General features: G+C 42.7%; 1 protein-coding gene across 3 annotated transcripts in view; it reads right to left on the reverse strand.

Moving 5' to 3' along the window:
- The window catches only part of FKBP9 (FKBP prolyl isomerase 9), a 44,730-nt gene extending 25,751 nt beyond the window's left edge, over window positions 1-18,979 (reverse strand). The window contains exons 1-10 of one of the 3 annotated variants that reach the window (XM_032105369.1): window positions 18,673-18,979; window positions 14,677-14,822; window positions 13,895-14,084; window positions 13,072-13,217; window positions 10,943-11,132; window positions 8,735-8,880; window positions 7,384-7,570; window positions 5,373-5,518; window positions 3,494-3,657; window positions 432-2,069 (exon numbers count right to left, since the gene is read on the reverse strand). In XM_032105369.1, coding sequence (XP_031961260.1) covers window positions 1,887-2,069; window positions 3,494-3,657; window positions 5,373-5,518; window positions 7,384-7,570; window positions 8,735-8,880; window positions 10,943-11,132; window positions 13,072-13,217; window positions 13,895-14,084; window positions 14,677-14,822; window positions 18,673-18,929 — 1,755 coding nt within the window. In that variant the 5' untranslated portion in view covers window positions 18,930-18,979 and the 3' untranslated portion in view covers window positions 432-1,886. Of the gene's footprint in view, window positions 1-431; window positions 2,070-3,493; window positions 3,658-5,372; window positions 5,519-7,383; window positions 7,571-8,734; window positions 8,881-10,942; window positions 11,133-13,071; window positions 13,218-13,894; window positions 14,085-14,676; window positions 14,823-18,672 lie in introns of those variants that run through there. The other 2 variants (XM_032105379.1, XM_032105389.1) reach the window with 2 other exon arrangements.
- Between the last annotated feature and the right edge of the window lie 1,067 nt (window positions 18,980-20,046).

A 20,046-nucleotide genomic window follows, 5' to 3' on the forward strand; every position in this document is an offset into this window, starting at 1 on the left:
CACATTGAATTCTGCCTCTGGCAGTACTCCAATCACAACTTGCTTCCCACTCCTTCTCTCAGCTCTGTCACCACACAGAAGAGACTGAACCACAGCAAAAAGTGAGCAGTCTGCTTCCAAGTAAAGCAAAAGGGAAAAACAGCCTGCTGAGAGAGCTGCTTTCACAAGATGGTAAGGCTTCTGAGGAGCCATTCTGGACATAAACCTTTGGAATGGAAGTGCCAGTCACTGATATCCACAACTTTTACATCTGGTATAAAATCATCCATAATCATTGTTTAAAATATTTTTCCTGGACATTAACAGCAGTATTGAACATATGCAGGGGAAGCCTGCTGTGTACAAGAGCAGAGAGCTGCAGAAGGGTATTTGCTTGAACTCATGGTCCCAGCCCACCACAATGCTAGAAAAAAAAAAAGAAACTTTAAAAGTAACTGTTGATCAACATTTTATTTAACAAAAAGATCAGTTATCCAACATTTAATGGTATCAAACTCAAAAAAATATTTCACTGCACTTTTTGTAAGAACTGCATTAAAAACCAATACAAAATGCTTTCATCCAACTGAAATACCAGTTTTTAGAAAGAGCATCTCAGGGACTTGCATCCCACATGTACAGATCAAGGAAAGCAAGAAACTAGACACAAAGCTTATAATGGAAGCACAACTCCCTTCCTACTCCTCTTTGTAGGTGTCTCACTGTGTTTGTGCTCTTTCCATGCTGTGCACTGAGGGGGATCCCATGGCCTTCCAGAAAATGGGTCTGTCTCGTGTATTTAGTACTGAGCAGCTCTGCTGCATTTGTCGAGCTAACGGGTGACTGTCTCAAGTCACAGAATCTGAACAGCATTGCCAGGGCAGACTTTGTGTTGAGGGATAGGCCAGAACGTTTGCACACACAAACAGATGGGCCTGTTTCTTGATTCTATCACTGTCTGTTTGCTTGTTTGTCACTGCAGACTGCTCTGCTGCTTAAGCTCTAAGTACTTACTCCTTAATCTAGCAATTCCCAAAATAGGAGACAGAAGCCCAACAAAAATCAGCTGTGTCCACTATTTATGACAGCATTTGGACCCTGTATGCTAATATTTAATGTCTAACAAAACTATAAATAAGGTTGCAACTAGAAAGGTTTTGGAATGACTGATGGGAACACTGGCCAGCAAGAGTCAAGGTTACTAATTCAACACAGTACAGGTGGTAGAAAACTTTTATTCCGTGAGGTAAGAACCCAACACATACACAGTATCAATTCTAGGTCTCTTTAATCTAAGTCACAGCTTATGTAAATTTTGCAATGGCACAGCCATGTTCTGCAATTTGCAAATCAGATTTTCTGCTGGCAAAAATCCATGTGAGTTTGTTTAGTTACGTGGAAGAATGCTCATGCCTTCTGAAAGGAACTGGGATCAACAGCTGACAACTTTTACAGGTTATTTTTATGGGGAATATTTTGGTTCATTTTCCTACACAAATATTTCTGATACAGAAGGTTTTTTAAAACTCTTTTAAAAGCACTTGGTAGGTTTTCTCTCTATCATCCACCCAACTGACTGCATATTGTTCAATGAGGACTTCAGATCTTTAGCATAAAAACAGACCCCACATACACATGTGGTTCATGATACCACATACAGAAGGACACCCCTTACCTGTCTGTACATCCCACTTGAGGCACTTAACACTTTTTTCAGATCTACTAACAATTCCAACTGAAAATCTCTTCCTGTTTTAACAGCCTACCCACACCCAGGCACAGGCAGGCACAGGCAGACACAAGCTATCTGAGGGCTATCCTTCCAGAACCATGCTTGCCAAAACCCCTTCCGGTACACGTGTTTGAACAGTAGGTCAGCTCAGGATTCTTGGGTTTTTTTCTTATCTTTACAGTTCATCATGCTCCTCTTTGGCCTCCTGATCTTTCAGCTTGAATTCTTCAGCAGTAACTTTACCATTTCCATCCCGGTCTTGATTAGCAAACATATTTTTAACAATCTTTTCAAAATCAAAGCCAGGAGCTAATTTTCCTTTGCCAGTTTCAACTTGAGTTTGGATGTACTCTGAAAACTAAGAGGAGGGAAAGGACAAGAAAACAGCTCACAGTGAAAAGGACATTTGAAAATGAAGAGTATTTACAAAAGCAGCATTTACTTGTTGTCGATTATCCAGCATTTTACTACTTATTAAATGTACATAGGACACTGTTACTACCCTATGAAGTTTACCACCCAAACTGGACTAATTAGAACAGACATGTGTTAAATCACTCTGTGAAGCTCAGCAGGGATTTCCTCACTAATTCTAGTAGGTTTTGGACCCATAACAAGAAAACTTCTTTTTCATAATTTAGGAGGAAGATGGGTTGGACAGTTGGACACAGGAACAGCTCTGTATGGACAGAGGGCAGTAATTCTGCATGGCAATACATGAAGCTCACACTTTAGCAGAAACCCACCCACCTGCATCTTAGAGGAAGCAACACACAAGAAGGATGATTGCTGATGTGGACAGCAACAGCCTCATCCTACCTCTTTCTCTAAACCAGTAAAAGCTCTTCACTTCTCTGTAAGGACAAATGTGCAGGTAAACATAAGAGAGAAGATGGAGATGAAAGGAAAACAAAGAGGTGGAAGAGAGTGCTGGGAAAAGGGAAAACAAGAACTCGATTTTACCCTATTAGGTTTTAAAACCCTCAAAGGTATTTCATGCTGTTCCACAGGGCCACAGCCTGCCCCCTGAGCACTGCAGACAGCACCACTCCAGAGAGAAAAGAAGAGACAAAGAAGAAGGGACAAAACAGAAGGACAGAGAAAGGTGACAAAGAAGACTTCAGAAGAGAATAAAAGAATAGAACTGCTCAGTTGAAAGAAAAGGCAGAGGAAAACCTCACAGAGGTTTATGTTTTCAGAGATGGTGTGGCAAAAGCAAGTGGCTTTCAACTGAGGCACCCAATGACATTCTTGCAACGCAGATTTTAAAAGCAAGCAAGGGGAAGAACTTGACGGCACAGCACACAATTCACATGTGTAAGGAGTGGCCACTGCATTGCCAGGCTCCAGAAGAGATTAGACAGTTCCTGGATGCACTGCTGCAGGCTCAGCTTTGGCTCAAGAATTCACCATAAACTGCCAATTAACACTGAGACAGACACTGAGAAGGCTGATACAAGGAATGCAGGCTGATACAGGAAGGCAAAGGAATGTTGGATATCAACTCTGCCTCTTACACTTACACCCTAAAGATTTGTTGTTGACCAAGGAAACCACAACAGTAAATGATCTTACACAGTATGGCCTCTTTTTTTTTTTTTTTGGCTCTATCTCTAAAGATGGATAACCATGTTTTAGCTGACACCCTGCCCTCCCGTTCCCTTGATGACAAACATCATTTCAGAAAATGAGAAAAAGATCAGGCAAAACTCCATCCTTCAACATTGGCACTGATGGTGGTAGAAGAAAACCACTGCAGGTGTTTTCATTGTCTCAGCTTACCTCCTCCAAAAGAACCTCTCCATCATGATTCTGGTCTATTTCTTCAAAAAGATTGGGAGAGACTTCCCCATTCCATACAAACATGTATCCTTCAGGCAAGCCAGATACCAGTTCCAGCAGTTCGATGTCGAAAACTAATACAGCACTACCAGGCACTTCTCCTTCTGTCACAACAAATGGCAAAGAGGGGTATTTATCCTCACGCATATTGAAGGAATATTTCCTTTCAATCCATAATTAAATTTATCTTCCTGCTCCAAAAAGCACTTCTCTGGTGTGATCCCTAGCCCATCAAGTCTTCCTGCTCACTTCACCAGGGGTGATCATAAAAGGAACCTTTCATAATAAAACTGAGGCACTGGAACAGATTGCCCACAGAAGCTGTGGATGCCCCATTCCTAGGAATGTTCAAGGCCAGGTTGTGATGGGGCCCTGAGCAACCTGTTCTACTGGAAGGTGTCCCTGCCCATGGCAGGGGGGTTGGAACTAGTTGATCTTTAAGGTCCCTTCCAATCCAAACCATTCTGTAATTGTGTGATTCTAACTCCATGCATTTTTTACTTTAAAAAATTAAAATTGTGGAAATAATTTATCTTCCTTTCTCTCACCAATACACTGTGAAGCAGCATACTTCTGTGAGACTCAACAGTATTGCAGCAGCTTGGGATATTACCCCAGTGAAACCATGGAAGGAGTTTTAATTTAGTCTTGAAAAAGAAAAACCAAGCTCACTTCTAATCTTCTGTTTGCAAGAGACTGCAAACAAGCGATTTCTTCAGATAGCTGGGTATATACTAACACATTAAGAAATCATGAAATGTTTCAGAACATGTGTATCAAATGTAACTTGAATGATGGCAAATACCTATGACAGGTATTTCACACAGCAGACTTTTCATGCTATGGGGAAATCTTCAATTTATTATATATAGCTATGCAATTATACAGAATGTATAATATAGAAAATCGTGTATAAAACATTGCGTATATATAATACTCTTAATTTTTCACAGAAGACAGGCACAAGTGGAAACACATTCTTATCTCTTAATGCAAATTAATTCTCCATTGAGTTCTGCATATGATGCCTGACAGTCTTTATAAACTACAAATCATTCTGGAGCTATTCAAAGAACATAGCAACTTATGCAGCTGTTTCCATGCAAATCAGAATTTGGTGATCATGGTGACCTCCAGATAGACAGCTTTCCCTCAAATCTTTTAGCTCAGAAGACCAGAAACAACATACTGGGACATGGAAGTTCTTGTCACTCCTATATCATTCTTTTTATTACTGCTGTCCCTGTCATTAAGAATTGGTAAGCCTCAATGCTCAAAAGCTGCCTTAAAATGTATTTGTGTTGGAGTTTTAACAGCACCAATACACTTTTTCACATCTTACACTCAGTTTATGTATTTTCTGAATTTTGAGTTTTCTTTGAATTTCCTAACATATTAGTGCTGACCCGTCCCCTACAGCTTTGTTTCCTGAATAACATGTCGCGTGTCCAAACACAGGCACCCAACTCCCTATCATGGAAAACAGTGTTTGCATCCCTCTGCAACACCAGACTGCCTGGAGCTTTCTGTCATGACAAAGCAACATTACTGGGGGCACGTGTTCCCTTTTGTACTGTGATGGTCTTTCTATTGGCCACAGCAACAGCATGACTTGAAATGCAACACAGACAGCATGCTCATTCCACTGGGGAATGCGGTGGAGGGCGAGTGACTAAAATAAGGACATGAAAAACCTCAAAAAAAATCCCATTCAAGCAGCTAAGAGACAGTCACCTTATGATTTTATACATATGAACTAATAAAACATGCGTGCCTGTGTTTCAGTCACTCAGGAGATGCCAAGTGGATGTGCACTTACCAACTCCATCTTCTCCATAACCAAGGTGAGGTGGGATAACGACTGTCCGTCGTTCCCCAACACACATGTCCTGAAGGCCCATGTCCATCCCCAACACCACCTGACCAGATCCCAGAACTATGTTGTAGGTCTTGCCAAGGCTGTGTCTGGATAGGAAGGGAAAAATGTAAAAAAATCACCATTTAATAGAGAATTTCTGTTGTTCAAAATTAACCACAGAAGTAGCAGTTTCTACTAGTGTCCTGTCATTGCCAAAAATTAACTTAATGCCCAATGCTTTGTTCTACCAAACAGTTACCTGAAGTTGTTCTCAAGTTACAGCCAGCACCACACAGATAAGTGTGCTTCTTCTCTGCTGCTGCTATGTCCTCTGGCACTAAAATTATAGGCTTCTTGAATGAAATCCAATTAAAATCATTAATCGTGCCAATTACACCCTTAAGGTATTTTATCTTGAAATAAGGGCTTTTGCCTTTCACATATTTTTAACTATTGTAATTGGCCTTTTCAGCAGATGTAAAAATTCCAGATGTACATTCATCCCAGGACCACGAACTCTATATAGGGAACTGAGTGCTTTCCCATGGATCAGGCATCTCTTTAACAAAATCAGCCGCTATAATGTAGCAGTTACTAACACAAATACCTACTACTACTACTGCTATTTAACCATATTAAATTTTGAATTATACCTTGCTGCTTGTGGCTCATTTCTAAAATCAGAAAATATCCCAAGTTAGAAGCCCGAAAGTTAAACATGTATTGTGATTCTAAAAGCAGAGTGTGCAGCATTAAGGCTCTTTATTGCTCGCCTTTCTTTGGTTATTTGGCTTGGCTGTGCCTCTGCAGGACATGCTTGTACAACGGAGTATTATTTGGAAAGAAAACAATTCAGGGGCTAAGAGGTCAGCCTTAAAATTAGGAGCACATGATTCATGATCTTTGATTCTCTAAAAATTGCTTTGAGTAAGATGGTCTCGACATTCCTTGGTTCCTGCTACAAAATGGGACATATAAACAGTGTTTTGAATCCAAACATGGTACTTGTATACATCCTTGCCTACAGCATCGCACCACGTGCTCCAAATTAAGGCAGCTTTTCAGCTCTGCAAGCTATTGTGTACACTGTGAAACCTATGAGCTGTTTCCTGTGTTAATTATAACCAGGTCAAAAATAGCATTTCCCAGCTTCCCTTCCAAAATATAAAATGTTGTTTGGATGACTTGCACTATTCAAAAGATCAAGGCAAAAAAAAGGAAGCTAACAGAAATATTCTTGTAGTTGTGTGCCAGGCTCACTTCAGTTCCACAGGAGACAGACTGGAGCAATCTTTTGCTTCCCTCATAAACCTACTGCCAACAGGGAGGAGGAAGAGGCCAATTATCCTCACAGCCACGATCAAGCCCTCTGACAGTTTCTCCATGCTGACACTTAAAGTGACACTTTAATACATATGAAATGTATTAATGCAACACAGGAGCACCAACATGTGCTACAGACATGACAGGTGACCATTTACTATAAACCACACCCAAGGTATCTTTAACAAAACCACAACAAGTAGCCCTACCAGGCCTCTCTCAGGAGCACTGAATCAGTACAAAGCACAAAGAAAGAACCCAAGAAACTGAATAAACCTGGACAGTTCATTCATTATGAGACCTGTCTTGTGCTGGCACCACTGGCCCAGACACTTGAACTGGCCCATTTAAACAGGATGCCATGCAACAAGTTTCATCACTCCACACACACTGTTTATGTTCTTCTCCAACACACTCCTACACCCTTTTTGTTCCTAGTTCTCTCATTATGCTATGACAGATTGTCTTTTTCATCGTCTCCTCCTCCTATATATCTTTGGCAGGCAGACATAGAGAAAAATACATTCTACACAAATACTCAGTTTAAAAAAAAAAATCTTTATTCCCTGCTAGCTTGCTTTGTAGGAACTTCATTCTGCCTTCACAGCTGCTGGGAGTATTTTCCCTACCAGGTCATTCAAACACCTACGTGGAGTCTAGCAAAGTTCCATCCAGGAGCGAAGCATTGTAGTGATATTTCAGGTAATCTCCCTTCTTGCTCAGTACGGTGCAGTTGGAAGGTTTGTAGTGAACAGTAATGCTGACTGAATCTGAGGGGTTGTGGAAGTCCACCACGTGGATGTCAAAGACCAGCACTGCAGATCCTGGAATTTTTCCTAAATAGGAAGCAAATTAGACAAATAGAGAAAGAAATGGTACCCAAACAGGCATATGATGTCCAGGTACTGCACCCTGTAGGAATATGTATTCCTGCTGTGTCTGCCACTGAGTCATTTTGCTCTTCTATTCAGAATTAAAGGATGCAACAGATGCAAGCCGCATCCAGAGGAGGAAAAACAACATGGCGGAAAGCATTAAACATGCACTCAGTTCAATGGTGAAGGGAAAAACTTCCATTATTCTGAATTTTTAAATTATGCAGAAATGAAGCAATATCCACCCTAAATAACCCTTTTTTGTTTTGTGTACCAATTCAAGATTGATCATCAAAATTCTCAAGAACTTCCCATGCTTCAAGGAACATCATTATATGTAAAAGGTTAAAGTTCCTTAAAATAACCTAAAAGTGGGCAACTTCTTCCCCCTCTTCCCGGGCTTATGTGCATTACCAGGATTGACAAGACACATCCAGGCCTAGATTTGCAGTTTGTTGGTAAAGGAGTCTAATTCCAAATCAACAGCACAGATCTTGCATTCCCAGAAGAAAGGCTTTTCTCCTAAATCACTTATCCAAGTAACATCCCAGGAGGCACTTTTTGAAACACCAGCCACAACGCTGTGATCAGTTAGAAGGGTTATCCTATTCAGCCTCTCACAGCAATCTGTTTAGATAGCAATGAGTTTTCCCAAAGGAATGTTAATTGTATATTACATATACATGGTTACTTCACTGTTACATGCATCCACCATTTACAGAGGTGGCTTAGAAGTCCACAAAACCTGTGGCTGTGGAAGGAATGGGGAAGAAAACTTTGCATGATGAACTCCTTCAGGATAGAGAGTTTAAGACACACAGGAAGGAAGATCTGCAGAGCTCCTGGCATTCAAGTACCAGTCTGCCTGAAACACCAATTACCCAAATGAGTTCAGGCTACCAGTTACATGTGAGATTGTTCTGTATTCTTACTGTCCTACCTATTTAGTTAATTTAAATAATCCTGCAAATTCTGGATGTGGTCTTGTCAGTTTGATGTCCATAAAATAATGAACTAATTCATAAACCTTTCAAATGCTAGCAAAATGAAAATATACACAGAAGAACTAAACAACAAAGGAAACCTCATTAATTACAGAAGACTTGAATGCAAAGCCAAGCTCACCTCTCCCTTCTTCTCCATATCCAAGATGAGGGGGGATTATTATTCTTCTTTTTTCACCAGTGCATACACCTAGCAAACCTTCATCCATTCCAGCAATCACATAACCTTTCCCAACATAGGTGTCATACGTACGGTTTCGCGAATAACTACGGAAGATATTTGCATTTTAGCAGTGTCAGGTGTACTCAAGAAAACATGGACTCTTGCAATAGCTCTGCAACACAATTCTTAAATCAGTTAAGGTGAAACACACAGTCATTAACCAGCACCAGGGAGGTACAAAGGAACTATGTTCAATGAATCCAGGCCACCAGGTTTCATCAGTCAGTGACGCACGGGTCACTGATTGCCCAGCAGTGAGACCCTGGCTAATGAACAGCCAGCAAATTTGCAAATTCATTTCTACTAATTCTTGAAAGAAAAATCACACTTATTTAAGTATTTTAGACTAAACAGAAAACAGGTTTCGACAAGTGACTGAAAAAAAACCTCCTTTAAAATTTCCTCTGCCCTGACACTACTTTAATAAGCACTTTATCAACTAGATATAGTTGATAAGTGCTTCATTTTCATGAGACACCCTGCAGACTACCTCCTTTTGCAACCACAGCTATGTAGTTCAACTACTAGAAGAAGCAGGTGGGATAAACAGGTTCTCCTGGGATGCTCAACATTAAAATGAGTCACGACAACAAAACAGTATCAACACCATCCCTCCCTTCCAAATCAAGCCAACCACTTACACACAGATTGAAGGACCTGCTTCAACACCTAATGATAGAATAAAACAAGGCTACAACAACAAACGATGTTTATAACAAGGACACGACTGTCTTCTGCCTTCCTTCAAGGCATGTTACACGAAAGCACAGCCCAAGAAAGAAAAGGCAGAAAGGTTTTAATTCATCTTTACAAGGTAGCTGTGGGAGAGAACTAAACCAGTACAGGACCAGACCCTGATGTAATTCAGGGTTTTATTCAACTGCTCTAAGTCCAGACAGCCTTCGCTGAGCTGCCCAGGGCAGTTCTGCAGCCGAATATTTCAGAGTAAAGAGGAAAAGGAAAAAATTATTAGAGCTTTCAACCCCGGCCATTCGCAGATTTTTTGGCATGCTCCCTGTACTAGTGAGAAACTTTGTCCTGGATAGCTCCAGGGTTTTCAATCCCTATTGTTAGCCACTCCATTTCTTCATTTACGAATTCTGCAGGAGGTCAGGACACCATGTTTTAATGAACAAGCCCTCTAACGACTGTCAGCACTTCAGCATGATGTAGGGGCTGCTGTCTGCAAAGCATTTATTATTATTTCTTGACAGCAACCCTTAAATAAATACTACAGCTATTTTCAAAAATTGATTAATTACTACAGAGAATACTTACATCTCAAAAAAGAGAAATAGGTACACTGTGGATCAGCTTTAAGTTCTTAACCTATAAGCTTTCCCAAACTGTAAATCGAGGTCTACAGTGATGGCTGCTGTAGTAGTACTAAACATTTTTCCCTGAGCATATTTTGTAAAACATTTTACATTGGCTCATTTTCACCTCCTTTTAGCTACTTCTGCCAGCTGTTCTGAAAGCTGGAGTGGGAGAGTAAAGCACTGTTCCACTAAAAGCAAACAAAAGTCACGGAAAGCTACAAGAGTATTATTCATCATAGGATTCTGTACATGAGACTCGTGTGCCCACAGAGCTTTGAATTTACTGTCACAGTAATCCCTCTTCCTTTATCACAGAAATCCCCTGTTGTTGAATTCTGCAATTCTGTAATTCAGTCTCGAAAGACATTAGCCTTCAAAATGCAAACAGCTTTCAAGTATAAATATGATTAACCTCACACTAGCCACTAGCACACTGACTCACAATTCTCTGGACATAAAATGGAAATCATATTTATTTTCTCTCTCTTCAGCGGTATTACCTACTTGGCAGATAAGGCAAAGAGTCTCCAGACTTGTGTGCCTAAAGCACACGGCTTCACTGGGTGGGTCACCACCCCTAGATGGCGTCTGTGACAATGCCACGGTACAGAACAGCTCTTCTCCTTCCCATATGGAAAAGATTTCTATGAGTCTTTAAAAAGACTCCAAGTCCACTCAAAATTTTCAAAAAGGAAGGAAAAGCAAAGAATTGTGTTTGAGCATATTATGGACAAGACAGAGGAGTCAAACTGGAAATGCAGTCAGTTGAGTTGAATGGTTTGGTTACCTGGAATCAAATAATGTGCCATCCAAAAGTGTGCCATTGTAATGGTATCGGAGAAAGTCTCCTGTCTGGCTTCTTCGCTCGCAAGATTCGGGCACGAGCTGGTTCTCAATGGCAATACCATCCTTGGGGTTATGCAGATCTAGCAAAACCACATCAAAGACAAGGGAAGCTTGGCCAGGGATCTCCTTACCTACAAAAGTGTTAGAGCAGAAAATTGGTAAGAAACAGCAGGTGTTCTAGCAGAAGCTTAAATATGTTTGTTGAAGAAAAGTAATATACTGCCAAATAGCAAGCACCTCCCCCTCCCAAAAAAATTAGAATCATGGAATATTCTGAGCTGGAAGGGACTCACTACAATCATCAGTCCAGCTCCTGGTCCTGCACAAGGCACCCCAAGAGTCACACCATGTGCCTGAGAGCGTTGTCCAATCGCTTCTTGAACTCTGTCAGGCTCAGTGCTGTGACCACTTCCCTGGACAGCCTGTTCCAGTGCCCAACCACCCTCTGGGTGAGGAACCTCTTCCTAATATCCAACCTAAACCTCCCCTGACACAGCTTCAGAGGTCCTGTTACCTGTCACCAGAGAAGAGATCGGTGCCTACCCCTCCTCTTCCCCTCATGGGGAAGTTGCAGACTGCAATGAGGTCTCCCCTCATTCTTCTGTTGTCCAGGCTGAACAGACCAAGCGGCCTCAGCTGCTCCTCACATGGAGGCCTCAAGACCTCCCCTCAAGGCCCTTCACCATCTTCATAGCTCTCTTTTGGACATTCTCTAACAGCTTAATGTCTTTCTCATATTTTAGCACCCAAAACTACCCCCAGCACTCAAGGTGAGGCTGCCCCAGTGCAGAGCAGAGTGGGACAATCCCCTCCCTTCCCTGGCTGGCGATGCTGTGCCTGATGCCCCCCAGGACACGCTTGGCCCTCCTGGCTGCCAGGGCACTGCTGACTCATGTTCAACTTGCCATCAACCAGGAGCCCCAGGCCCCTTCCCATGGTGCTGCTCTCCAGCATCTCGTTCCCCGGTCTGTCCATACATCCAGGGTTGCCCTGTACCAGGTGCAGAATCCAGTTTGTTTAATTTCATGTGGCTGGTGATTGCCCAGCCCTCTAATTGTTCTAGGTCTCTGCAAATTTGCTTCTAGTCAGTCATTTTTTGTTTCAGTGGGTTTTTCACTGAATTCTCCAACTCAATAATTTCCTTCTATTCCTACACTGATGGCACTGCCTCACTGAAAACAAAGGCCTCTTCAGCAACACCCATCTTAGTCAATACACAGCAGCTCCATCTGAGCTGCATGGTTTAGTCTACCAGTATTCCCAACGCACTTCATGGAAGTACAAAAAATAATCATTAGAACACAAATCTGGTACATCTTCTCCTCCCATCCTGTTCATATCAAAACAGGAGACCACAGAGTGGAAGGTGAAGAGTAGCAAATTAAGTATCTCAGTGAAAAACTACCTTTTCACCAATGTACAAATTGCAGTGTGGATTGCTTTGAACAAGAACCACTGAGTTCAAGATCTTGGCAAAATTCTAAAACAAAAACTTCCCAAAGTTTTGTTATGCGTGGAGAGGGCTATCACAGTTAACGGTAATGAAGCCACGGAAGGGGTATGAAACCTTGTACACCACAGACACATCCTTAAACATCAAAGCAGAGAAATAATATAAGGAAAAGTCACAAACTACACTCAACTTCCCCATTATTTAACGTGGGGACCCCTATGTATGATCTGCAGGCTGCATAGTCTTACAAGACAATCCATTTTGTAGTTATTGCTAGGGCATTTGTCAAAAAAAAAAAAGAAAACCAAAACAAAACCTACCCGGAATTAAAAATACATTTAACAATTTTTTTTCCTTTAAAGCTTTCTGCTTTCTGTAGCAGTCTGAAAGAATTATGTAGTCACATGTCTTCAAGTTTTTGTATTCTCTGATTGAAATAGAATTTCAGTATTTAAATACTGCAATTGTATCAACAATATGTCTGTTGAGCAGTGTCTACCTGAACTGAACTGAAATAATGCTGCCCATAAACTTAAAACACAGAAAGTTTGTTTTGAAATATGGATGACTTGGATTGAAAAAAAAAAAAAAGGAATAACTAAAGGAATAACTTTTACCATCTCCATCTTCACCATATGCCAGGAAAGGTGGTATTGTGATAATGCGCTTCTCTCCTACACACATTCCCAAGAGACCCTGGTCCATACCAGGAATCAGCCATCCAATCCCCACATAGGTATCATAAGTTCGCATCCGATTATGGCTAAACATGAGAAAGAAAAGAAATCACAACCAAATGTTTGCCAGCCACAGGAAAGAACAATATTAACCTTTAAATCCATGTACTACACACAGTGTAACTCACAACTTGCTAGCCCAAAAGTATTGGTCCTTCATTTACCAAGGGCTGGCTGGGAAGTTTTCCAGAGTGCTCAGCTATGTCAGGAACCTAATAGAGGCTTTGAATAGCGGCTCACAAATACAATGGCAGCTGTTATCAAAGCATCGTTTTCCACTGGGCTCTAATGAAGCACACATGCTGTACACTTAAAATCTCAGTAGGAAAGTGTTAGTGGCTCACTTTCATTACAAACCCTGCTAAGCTTACAAAACTTGTATCTAATCTGAACAGCTATACTAGCTATAGAGACTTTTAACTGACTGCAATAAATAGTAATATAAATACAGGTAATGAAATTTAAAACTGAAAAAAGCATCTGGATTGGTAATGCCTGTGAAGAAAAAATGCACAGCTTTATTGGTTTGAGTCAGTCCTGCGATCCTATAATCTCTGAATAAACTACTAACACACACACCACGCCAGCTTTCATTTCCTGTATTTCTGGGCAATTAGCATTAATTGTTACACAGGTGAAAGGGGAGCAAATGAGGGTGAGATACCTATTAAACTACACAAAGACACATAACCCAGCTGCATACCTTGAATCAAACAGGGTCCCATCTAAGAATGTTCCATTGTAATGGTACCGCACAAAGTCAGACACCTGGACTGTCCGAGGACACTTCTCAGGTTTGAAGTAAGTCTGAACCTGCACTTCGTCCTCTGAGTTCCAAAGATCTATCAGAAGCACATCAAAATGGAGCACAGCATTGGGGGGTATCACACCAGCTGCAAAAGCAAAACACACACAGTTTTCCTTCCCCTTTTATACAAGGTATCAGCAAAAAGAAACCAATTTATGCATATCCTAAAAAAATTGCATAAGGTACACCTTATTTCCTGTTGTGCTTACAACTCCTTGGCCCCTTGCCACCGCTGCAGCTATTTATGGGGGGAAATCTGGCAAGATGAACTGCTATCACAGCTGTCCTTCAGGCAAACTGACCTTGAGTTAGCATTTGTTGCCTCTCCGAGGCTGCAGAACAAAGATACTTTTGGAACTGGCAAGACCTTGTGCAGCACTGCAACCCCAAAGCACAATTTTGGTTTAATTAAGTACTTAACAGGGAGGTAGATGTAAATTGTTAACTTTTGTAGCAAGGGTCATTTGCCGAAGGTCCTCTACAGTGAACTGCTCTTCCTTCAGCATGCAGAGGGAGTCTGGAGAGATCACTTTAGGCTAACAAACACCTCTGAGGAACAGGGGATAACGTCCCTGAAACTCCCTACTTGCAGTTTCTACCCTTCTCTTCTGTGGCTCCATTTCCTCTCTGCTCTGTGGAATCCCTTACACATCCAGCTGGCCCGGTGCTGTACTTACGGACGCCTTCACTTCCGTAGGCAAGCTTAGGGGGAATTTTCACGAACCGACGCTCGTTCACACACATGCCGACCAGAGCTTGGTCCATCCCAGCAATAAGCTGACCTTTGCCCACAAACACATTGAATGTGGATCCCCTGTCATAGCTGAAGGGGGGAAAGCAGGCAAAAATGTTAGTGGCTCATTTACACCCCTTTCCACTTTTTTTTTTTTTTTTTTAAAGAGAGAGTTACCTGCACCTTGTCTCTCTCTTGCCCTGTTAGCATAACTTTACCACAAGACAGCTCCTAAAGGAAGGGGCAAATCCAAGTGTTCCTGAGACTTCAACACAGTTCTCCTTCTTTTCACTGCTCATCACCTATCTGAAACACATTCTAGCAGTGTGCAATGTGTACTACAGGCACCTGAAGGCCAGAACTACGAACAGCTAATTGACACACTAATATTAAAAGCAGCACTGGAAAATTAAGTAAGAAAAGGAAAAATTAAAACACTGTTATGAGATATGGAAGGATGACTGCTCCCACAGTAGGAGCTCAGCATATTGATTTTGGTCAGTAATGTCACAAAAATATTATATAAGATCTATAAGCTTTACCGTGTGAGACATCACAGTTCCAATCTCTGCGGGAGAAGAGGAAAGGGAAAAGATGCCTTTTTAAGTAATAGCTGTGAGGTTTGCCAACAGGTTATTTATTTTCTCCTCCACTTTCACAGCTCTCACTGAAAGCACAGAGACATGTTTTAAACAGCAAGTTTGCCAGATCAAGGATCACGAAACAAATGATCTTCCTCTGTGATAATATGTGAATATTCAAAAGGTAAAAGAAATTATGCTTAAATGAGTCAAAGTTTTCCAGAGGGGATGGAGAACAGCAGCGTTAACACAGCAGAACACTAACATTAGCTTACATGGTAAGTTTGGTAACCTTAAATCTGCACAATGACCCCACTTTGCTGTGCCTGAATTACTGCTATTTAAGTTTTTGAAGCATGTATAAACACACGTCAAGAAGCATTTCAAAAGCTTCATGCCTATTTTTAAACTTTTACTGCCTCTGTTTTACCAAATCCCTTTTATAATTTCAAGGACTTTTTTTACATTTATATCTGTCTAAAAGTCAGACCTGGGGGGGAATGAAAAAAAAAAAAAGGCTTGTGCCTTTTGTGTGCTAAAATTCTGGAAAGCAGCCAGTAGCTAGACATCCCCAGGGAAATGATGTCAAACTTTCCTTCGAAGACCGTACACATCATTTCCACAACATACTCAGCCTCCTGACAGTCCCACAGACTTAAACCTCTCAAATATTTTTGCTGAGTGATCTCTCTGTTTGCTCCATATTTTTTTTTTCTTCTGGCAAACATTTCTCTTAAAGTAGACAACCCTCTATTACTGAGCATTCACTTTTGGTTGCAGTAATATTCCCACACCCAGGAAAGGATGGAAAATATTTAAATTACATCCTGACAAATTCTATTATACACACAAAACCATAATTAAGATGTTAAGACTAGTAACACAATAGGTTCTAAGAACCTCCCCAAAGCGGTATTTTGTAGAGATTGGCAAAGCTTGGTAGTACATCTGGGATGAACTTAGAACAGAAGAGCTTTCTTTTTAGCAAAATAAATGTACAATTAAGAGAACATTGATGCAAAGCAGAGAACTGAACAAAGCATTGATCAGACCATGCAGCTTTGCAGGACTGACTTTGCAGATTCCTTATAACTAAGCAAAATTTGTTTCTATTACTGGAATTGACCAAATTAATAGTAGATGACTAGGAAATTAAACTTGGACTTTTAAATGCAAAGCATTTTATGGCCACTGAAATTAAAAATGCAAATGCTGATGCAAAAAAAAAAAAAAAAAGCTAATAATAATAACATGCTAATTTATGTGACAGAGTCACAATTACTAAGACTTTGTCAACAGCCTGATAGTAATAGTATTGCTACCTGCTACTTGGAAATACAGAAAATTGATTTTAAAACTCAAGAACATTTTCAAGAGCTGAAGAAGGAACAGAGCAAAACTGCCCTTAGCTCAACATCTAGAGTATTTTCTAGACTGATTTCATAGTAGTGTTCAATGAAACTGACGCTGGTAAGCACATTCATAAACTTCAAAAAAGGCCAACAAACAAAAAAAACAGGTAAGAAAATGGGCTTTCTAACAGGTTTATTTTTGTATAAATTGACTAAATCTTTTTAATTCATATACAGGGAACACCAAAGATTTTAGAACAAACACTCCAAAATATTTCTTCCATTAACCCACAGAAGATAAAATCCTCCTATTTTTTCCATGTCTTAACATGATAAAACACTGTCATCGGTCTTAAAAAAAAACAGTGAATAACAAAAGCGTACATCAACATGAGCTGCCATCTAGAAAAAAACCAAGCAGAACAAAGCAGGTATTTTTCATCCTTTTGAGATGAAGGCAGTCACAAAAATATTTATTAGACTAGACTACCACTATTACTACTTATTTACTGATATTTAGAGGACCCAAAGAGATAAATGCTGTACAGTCCTGCACAGGCTGTTCCTGCCCCAAGTAATATGGAACAAAATGACAAGGAACTCGGAACTAAAGTGAGAGCCAGGACCTGGGCAGCCCCTCCAGGTGCCCTGCCTCGATGCACAAGTTTCCTGTTACAACTCAGGGTGTAAAGAAGCCTCAGCAGGTATCTGTAGAAATCAAAAACACACTTCTGAACACGTGGCCAGTTTTCCAACTGTCACGTATTCATAAAATAAGCCACAAGGATGCTGCCTTTGTGGGTCTTCACATCCACAGCTGAGACTTATGTTCCAAGCCTGACAGTTGCCAATGGATTCACTGTCCCTACTGTGCCCTTTCACTGAAACTGCACCAACACCAGCTGAAGTGCCAGCTATCACATCCCACATTTTAGTCGGAGAAGTGCTGGTGAATATGGCACTACTGGCATACTAAGTACAGTCAGCTCCAGATGGAGAACTGAGCTTTGAAGGACAGTTATTTCCCTAAGGCTGTAGATTTTCCTTGAAGCACAAGGGAGATTACCAGGATTACTGAAAATACATTTTGCTTTATCTTCCTGAGTAATACTCTGATCAGTGACAATGAATGAAGTAAGAAAAAACAAATAAGCTGTCAGCAGCAGCAGCATCCTTCACAATCTCCTGATCCCAGTATTTAGGCTTCCTGATCCCAAAATAACAGCAGGAAAGCAGCCAGGCACTGCACTGCACATAGGTCACATTTATTCAAGGATAAAAAAAAATTCTATGTAAGTACAGCCTGATAATTCTTTTATTTCCGGCAAGGATAATGATTCAGAATCACTTGCATTCGAGGAGGTCTGAGCCTGGAGAAGATACAGGACATGTACAGAACGAAACGGGCAGGAAAGCACTACTGCGAGAGACTGTGATACCATATACACTCCTGTTTAGCGGGCTGAGGCTAGCTGAATAACCTTACGGTCTTCACTCTGGGAGCAGAAAGCTCCCATTCAGCGCCTTGGAGAAGCAGCTGAATGAACGTGGTGGAGATTCATAACGGCAAGCAAACTACCGCGAACTGGACTCAGCCACCGCAGAGGTCTTGCCCCCTGTCCCCAGTGGTCACAGCTCAACTCTCTGCCTGCCGATTTCTCTATTTTCGTTTTGCCTCTGAATCGCGAGTTCTTTTACTTCATGTTTCAAAGACATCTTTCCATGGTGCTCCGGATGTCCTGCGTTCCCGCATGTACGACATTGCCCATCCTGCCGCTGACCTGCTTCAAACCGGTCACCACAAAAGCGCCCACGGGGCACTGCTGGGAAGAGCGGCGGAACCCGAACCGAACCTCAACCGCAGCCTCCACCCAGCGCCTCAGTCTCTGCACATACACAAAAAAAAACACCCCCGTGGGGCACGGCACCTCCCGCTCCCCTCCTCTCCCCCTCACGGTGACCAATCAAACCCCGCGGGGCTGCAGCCGCGGCGGGCTTGTGCCAGACCTGGAGTCGAAGCGGGTGCCGTCGGGGAAGGCGCCGAGGTAGTGGTAGCGCACGAAGTCTCCGGGGCGCACGGCCCGCGGGCAGCTCTCGGGCACGAAGCGCCGCTCGACGCCGAGCTCGGTGCCGTCCGCAGGGATTTCGGCGGCGGGCACCGGCGGCGCCTGACAGGCCGCCCAGCTCTCCAGCAGCGCCGGCAGCAGCACCAGCAGCGACCCGCAGCCCGGGCCCCGCCGCCGCACGGCCGCCGGCCCCGCCATGGAGCGCAGCGAGCGGGACAGCCGCAGGGCGCGCTCGGCGCGCAGGGGAGGAAGGGACGATGGAGGGAAGGGAAGGAAAAGAGGGAAGGGAGGGAAGCCGCCCGCCCCGGCCCGCCCGCTCCTCCTCTTCCCACCGCTGCAAACTTGCAAACGTGGATGAAGAGCTCGCCTCCGGGACGGGGGAGGAGCAGCGCCAGCTCCCCCCGCCCGCCGCGGCGCTGCGCAGTCCGGAGCGCAGCGGGGGCACCGCCGCCCCCGCCCCGCGGCCGCCCCGCTCCCTCCCCGCGCCGGAGGTGCGACGTGGCGCTGCCCCCGGCTGCCTTCCCGGCGCTCCTCCGCTCCCGAAGGATGCACGGGAGGACCCCGACAGTCGTAAACACGCAGACACATCTCCGCCATTTCCCGCAGGTTTCCCGCAGCTCTTGGGAGCGAAGCTGGGAGGGACCGAAAACTGACCCCCTGCATCAGGGCTTTTTGTCACTCTGCCTGCGCACGTAGTCCGAGCACGACTTTGAATATTTTCAAGTTTAAAGTCTCATCGCAAATATTCCACTTTAGATCAAACCCCCAAAGATAGGAGGCTGTGTTGGCAAATGCGTATTGATGCACACCAGTGCTGTCACAGGGATTCGCAACTCCCTGGCGGGGGACCTTTACAAATGACATAGAGAAAAGACAGAATCACTGAATGCTTTGGGTTGAAAGGGACTTCAAAGATCATCTGGTTCCAACCCCCTGACATGGGTAGGGATATATTTCAGTAGATGAGGTTGCTCCAAGCCCTATCAAACCTGGCCTTGAACACTCTCAGGGATGAGGCATCCACAACTTCTCTGAGCAACCTGTGCCCATGCCTCATCACCTTCACAGTAAAGAATTTCTTCCTAATATCTAATCTAAACCTACTCTCTTTCAGTTTGAATCCATTCCCCCTTGTAAATAGTCCCTCTCCATCCCTCTTGTAGGTTCCCTTCAGGTACTGGAAGGCTGCAATTAGGTCACCCTGAAGCCTTCTCTTTACCAGGCTGAACAATCCCAATTCTCTCAGCCTTTCCTCATAGGCGGTGTGCTCCATCCCTCTAATTGTCTTGGTGGCCTCCTCTGGACTCACTCCAAC

This window comes from Corvus moneduloides, chromosome 1, assembly GCF_009650955.1.
Source record: "Corvus moneduloides isolate bCorMon1 chromosome 1, bCorMon1.pri, whole genome shotgun sequence".
In the NCBI taxonomy this organism is placed as follows: domain Eukaryota; kingdom Metazoa; phylum Chordata; class Aves; order Passeriformes; family Corvidae; genus Corvus; species Corvus moneduloides.